The sequence below is a fragment of the Theobroma cacao genome, chromosome 9, assembly GCF_053813885.1.
Source record: "Theobroma cacao isolate CCN51 chromosome 9, ASM5381388v1, whole genome shotgun sequence".
Lineage (NCBI taxonomy): Eukaryota > Viridiplantae > Streptophyta > Magnoliopsida > Malvales > Malvaceae > Theobroma > Theobroma cacao.
This window is the reverse complement of record NC_142647.1, coordinates 2,923,982-2,929,981: the sequence shown is the minus strand read 5'-3', so window position 1 is coordinate 2,929,981 and position 6,000 is coordinate 2,923,982. Positions and strand designations below refer to the sequence as shown.

The 6,000-nt window shown below is 36.0% G+C and overlaps 1 protein-coding gene across 1 annotated transcript; it reads left to right on the top strand.

The window, feature by feature from the left end:
• The first annotated feature begins 982 nt into the window (after nt 1–982).
• On the top strand, nt 983–5,884 carry LOC18588094 (conserved oligomeric Golgi complex component-related / COG complex component-like protein). Its single transcript, XM_007012268.3, has 12 exons — nt 983–1,297; nt 1,398–1,550; nt 2,398–2,546; nt 2,638–2,715; nt 2,796–2,889; nt 2,982–3,056; nt 3,191–3,487; nt 4,072–4,139; nt 4,244–4,298; nt 4,455–4,593; nt 5,105–5,289; nt 5,387–5,884. The coding sequence occupies exons 1-12, from the start codon at nt 1,148–1,150 to the stop codon at nt 5,693–5,695; spliced, it is 1,752 nt and encodes a 583-aa protein (XP_007012330.3). The 5' UTR covers nt 983–1,147; the 3' UTR covers nt 5,696–5,884.
• Nucleotides 5,885–6,000: the final 116 nt, after the last annotated feature.

Below are 6,000 nucleotides of genomic sequence, written 5' to 3'. Positions count from 1 at the left end.
TTTGCTATTCCTCTTTTTGTGGTGCAATTAAGTATGAGAGAAAGCAATTAGCCGTTCTCTTAATGCTGGGAATTTCTTAATTTGAAATCAAGACCTTCATTTCCCATTGGAGATGAGGTTGTAAGTGAAAAATGAAGTGCAGAATAACTAAACAAAATGTGAAATCAATCAACTGCTTGAGAACTCAGAAGTCAATCTTGCCTGGTCTTCTTCCAATCCACTGCTGCAAAATTTGAGGAATACATTTTGTTCATAAACTACATGCTTTACACTGCTTGCCCTTCTAACCACATAAAAATAGTAATAAAAGCATTAATCTATTTCACCTGCTAAAATCTTTTCTTTTTCCCTTCATTTTCTAATCAATTTGCAGCTTAAAATTTTCAAAAAAAAGCTCCATTTCTCTTTTCCTATATATTCCCTATAATTTTTCCTCCATACATAACATATGTTTAATGTATAGACAGCATATAATTTTTATACACCGTTAATCTACCACAAAGCGTAAAATTCTTTATTTAATTGATTTTTTATTAATTATTTATATTTTTATAAAAAAATAAAAGATAAATAACAAAAAAATGAAAAAAATATAAACTATAGAATATAAATTAACTTTTTTATTCATAAATCATAGTATCGTTTTAATTGTTTGTGTTAAAATTTAAAATCATTGGTTTTAAAAAATTAATCCAATAATAAATAATAAAGTTCGAATTAAATTATCTAAAAAATTATGAAAATTTTACCTGTTAAAAATCCCTAAGAATCAAGAATATGTTACAAGTTAATTTTCTTAGAGGACCAACTTATTTTTTTAGTAAGAATAAATTTAATTCCTCCAAAATAAAAGGGAAAAAAAAAAGAAAAAAAGAAATGAAGAAAATCCAACGGTCAAGGTCGCCCGATGATATTCGGGCGGGCACAAATCGGGTCCCCACCAGAAATGCTGACATGGCCAAAGATTTAGCCCGCCCCTCACCTATCGGAGGCCTCAGTACCAAAATCTCTCAGATCCAAAAAACGGAACCAGAGACAAAGCTCTAGCTAAAGCTGTACCGAGCGAAACTCAATCTCCGTTACTTCAAACAGATTCTGGATCTGTTTCTCTCTCCGAGAGAGGATCCAACAAATCCCTAATTTTACAATGGTAATGGAACTGGAGAATGGGGACGACGTCCTCCCCACATTGGCGTCACCGACGTCTGCCATGGCCGGTCTCCTCCCTCTTGCCTCCGTCTCTCAACAGCCTTATGTCTCCGAGCTCCTCTCTTTCACTCTCGATCGCCTCCATAAGGTCCGTTTCTTTCATTTTTCTTTTGCTCTATTCGTTTCTTTGTATATGTTGTTCGATATTGAATCGTCTTTGCTGTTTTTGTAATTTTTTTAAAATAAAGGAGCCGGAGCTTCTTCGAGTTGATGCGGAGAGGATTCAGAGGCAAATGCAAGAAGTGGCGGTTGGTAATTACCGCGCTTTCATTGCTGCCTCCGATGCGTTGGTTGCGATCAAAGAGGAAGTTACTTCTATCGATAAGCATCTTGAATCTCTGGTAATTACATTTTCTTAATAAATACAATCTCATATTAAATTTTTTTTAAGGTTCTGGCACTTAATTATTTGCTTCACTGAGATGTCGTTTGATCTGATTGATTGGTATGCACTGATTTTGAAGTAGGCTACATTATAAGATTAGGAAAGAGTAAAATGCATGCAACTGAACAATTATGAACAGTTTCTTTTAATTTGCTACTGGCATTTTGGGACCAAAATTCAAGCAGGTTCTATAATTGTTTTAAAAGAGCTTTGCACACTCTTGAAAAGTTTCAATCGGAGAGATGTTTCATTAGGATCTAAAATTATGTAATAAGAAGTGTGATTTTATGGACTAGTTAAGGCATTCTATACATTCCTCGTCCATCTGGTGGATCTTGAGATAGTGGTTGCCTAGTAAAAAAGCTCCATTTATGTGGTGTTTGATGTGATCGTTGAATTAGTGGTGAAAGCATCTTGAGATAAAGCGTGAGGGCATACTGTTGGATTTTCTCGCTGAGCGATGAATTAAGAGCAGTTTTTTGTCATTTGATGTATTTGCTTCTCTGTCTATATTTGTATGTACAAAATTCAATAAGAGGAGAAAGAAGGCAGAACCTCTATATCTTGATGACCAATGAGCTAGATCAGGTTTCTCTACTTCTAAGAGGGAATCAATCTCATGGCAACCACAAAGTTACAAAGTGGAAACTCTCAAGTTAAAAGAGAAAATAAAGTGGCCTTACATGACTTAGGAATCCTATGAAGATTGGAATTGGTGATGCATTGATCTACTAAGTTTTCTTGTTAATTCTTAGAAAGCTTCTTTTGCAGGCATGCTTATATATAGGATTTGGGTTTTGCAGATAACTGAGATCCCAAACCTGACATCTGGTTGCACGGAGTTTATTGAATCTGCAGAACAGATTTTGGAGAAAAGGAAGATGAACCAGACTCTGCTAGCAAACCACAGTGCTTTGCTTGACTTGCTTGAGATTCCTCAGCTTATGGACACGTATGTGCTTGAACAATTGTAAATGTGAGGCACTTAGTCTTACAGAATACATGGTAGAGTGTGTCATTAAATTCAATATTTTTTTCTGCAGATGTGTAAGGAATGGAAATTATGATGAAGCTCTTGATTTAGAAGCATTTGTTTGCAAACTATCAACCATGCACCCCAAGTGAGTTAACCCCTATTATTTCGTTCCATTGTAACATTTGGAAGACAGCTGACTGAGATTTCTGTTTCTCTTTTTGAAAGATTACCTGTTATTCAAGCATTGGCTGCAGAAGTTAGGCAGACAACCCAATCTCTTCTCTCTCAGCTTCTCCAGAAGCTTCGTTCTAATATTCAGGTATTTGTTTGGAAGTGATGTTGAACATATGCTTTGAACGTAACTTGATGTTATTTGGAATTTTAGTCAAGTATATGATCTGTGTATTGCAGTTACCAGAGTGCCTTCGGATTATTGGATATTTACGCCGAATAGGAGTGTTTAGTGAGTATGAAATGCGATTGCAGGTAACTTTTATGGAGCTACTTCACCAAGTTCTTTCCCATTCCCTCCTTTTATCATTTGAGTATACTCCCTACTGCCCCCCTGTTCAGTTTTACTTTAATGTGTCCCCCTCTGACAGCATTATTTTATGGTTCAGTTTTTGAGATGCCGAGAGTCATGGCTCACTGGAATTCTTGAAGATTGGGATCAGAGAAATGCTTATGAGTATCTAAAAGGGATGATAAGCTGTCATAGAATGCATCTTTTCGATGTTGTTAACCAATATCGAGCAATATTTGCTGATGATACTTCTGGCAGTGAACAAAATTATGATGGTGGACTTCTTTTTAGTTGGGCTATGCATCAGATTACTTCACACCTTAAAACTCTTAAAGTTATGCTTCCAAAGATAACAGAAGGTGGATCACTGTCAAATATTCTGGATCAGAGCATGGTGAGAGAATTTAAAATTATTCATGTCATCTTCACTTCCTAAAAGCTGTTAATCATAATGTATATGTATCAAGTATAGTTGTTTAATCATAAAATTTTTTAAATCTGGAGAAATATCATTAGTCATTTTACTTGATAATTTATAAAAATAGCATAGTCAACAAAAACCTGTATTCAATACCTTTTTCGCTTTTGAGCAAACCTGAAAGATAACCTGGTTTCAGATTTGCAGTAATGCAACTCTACTTTTGTGCTTTTTTCTTCTTTACCACTTCATTTGTAACAGAGGAGTTGATAGTGGAAAAGACACAATGATTCTAGGTGGCTGATCATGGTCATTCTTCATGTGAAACCAGAAACTGTGCATCATCCAGAATTTGATGATGGTTTTGTTCTTTATTGTTGTTGGCAACTGTACTGTTGTGCTTTTTTCTGTCAAACACCACTTCATTTGGAAGGAAGGAGTAATGATGGAAAAGAAACATTGGTTCTAGGTGGCTAATCATGGTCATTCTTCATGTGAAACAAGAAAATGTGTTGCATCCAGAATTTGATAATGGTACTGTTCTTTGTTTTTGTTGGCAGTATTGTGCAATGGGACTTGGTTGGGTTGGGCTGGATTTTCGAGGCTTGCTCCCATCTCTTTTTGAAGAGTAAATGCATAGTCCCCTTTTTTTTAAAAAAAAATTTCCTTTTAGTTTCCTTTAACTACTTGTTATCCATATGGGCAATTACATTGGCTTTCACCACTTTACAGGGCGGTGCTCAATTTATTCTCAAAGAATATGAATACAGCAGTTGAAAACTTTCAGGTATGCCATAAAGTGACAAAGTTAGGATTTTCATTTTAATAGTGTCCTCAAAATGGATTAGTTGCCTAGGTGATACAATTTTGGCTCACTGCTTTTTCTTGAAGCCAGAAGTCTACAGCTTGGTAATCCATAACTTCTTGTCTTACTTGGCTTCAGTTAGTTTTGGATTCACATCGTTGGGTTCCACTGCCAGTGGTTGGCTTTTCAGCAACTAGTATTGGTGAAGAAAGTCAGGAGGATGTAACTCCACCATCTTATCTGATGGAACATCCACCTCTTGCGGTGTTTATTAATGGTAAGTTTGACGCTTGCTTTTCCCACACCGATGGCTTCTCAAATATGTAATCAAGTTACTTCTTCCGTTAAATTTGTTGAGATGGTGGGTTTGTTCGGAAACAAATGGTTTGGATAAAACTATCAGAGGACTAAATGACACTAGAGTTGTCAAGGGAGTGATAGTTAAGTTGCATTAGTCATTTTAACTTTTAAATTCAAGCTATTTTCTTACAGAATACCCTCATGTTGAGTGTAAAGGCAAACGAGTACCATTTTTAGTTCGTAAGTCAAAGTTTTGATGGTTCCATGTTTTGGTTTTGTACAACTGGATCATCAGAAACTGAGGTGTTTCCTGAGGTTAGCTGTTTTAAATGGTTGCTAAGTTATATATAACCTGACAGTTGTCTGCGGAATTAGTTATTTTATCGTGATAATTTTCATTCAATTCCTTGAATTTTCTAAGTCAAAGCTTCTTTTCCAGAGAATTGCTGCTTTCTTTGATTTGACTTATCTCTCTCTGGTGATTTCAGGTGTTTCTGGTGCAATGAATGAGCTACGTCCTTGTGCCCCAGTAAGCTTGAAGAATGTTCTTGCTCAAGAATTAATAAAGGGATTGCAGGCTGTTTCAGACTCTCTATTGAGATACAATGCAACGCGGATGCTCAGAGAAAATGAGTCTGGGCTCTTCCTTTCACTTTGTCGAGCATTCATAGAGGTGCTACTAATAAAATTGGGCCGATTGTCACCTACAAATTCTAGCTATAAATCATATTTGACAGATTTCATGTACTGACAACTTCCCTCATTTGTAGGTTGCTTTCCCACATTGTGCAACATGCTTTGGGCGTTGTTACCCTGCTGGAGCTGCTCTTATCTTGGATGCAAAGAGTTTATATGATGGAGTTGGTCGCCTGTTGACAATCTCTTCTTTGAAAGAACCCCCTAAACGGGTTAGTGATGCAGAGGAAAAGACCACTTCAGAAAACGGTGACCTGCCTCAGCCTGTTGTGGAAAATGGTGTTGAACCTGCTGTTGATGAAACGGGGAGCGCAAATGCAGATGAGAAGGAGCACAACATTCCCACTTTGCAAACTGATGAAAAGCTTGGGGATGCATCCTAGGAAGCTCATCACTTAATTTTACTTATCCATTCTTTTATTTTTAACCCTTTGCAAATTTTTGCCTTAATTGTTTGTAATTATGCCTGGAAAAAGTTCTCAGAATATATTATAGATGTGTTGTACTATAGAGGAAAGATTAACAATTCAGTTTCACAAATTTAGAAAGGAATAGGAGTTATTAGAGTTTCATCTGGTGCTCTTGATTATTTTCATTTACAATAAAAATATGCAGTGATTTCTCAACCAATATTTATGAAGAAAAGGGCTTTTTTAACTGCTAAAGTTCAATCAGATTTCTGTTTGAG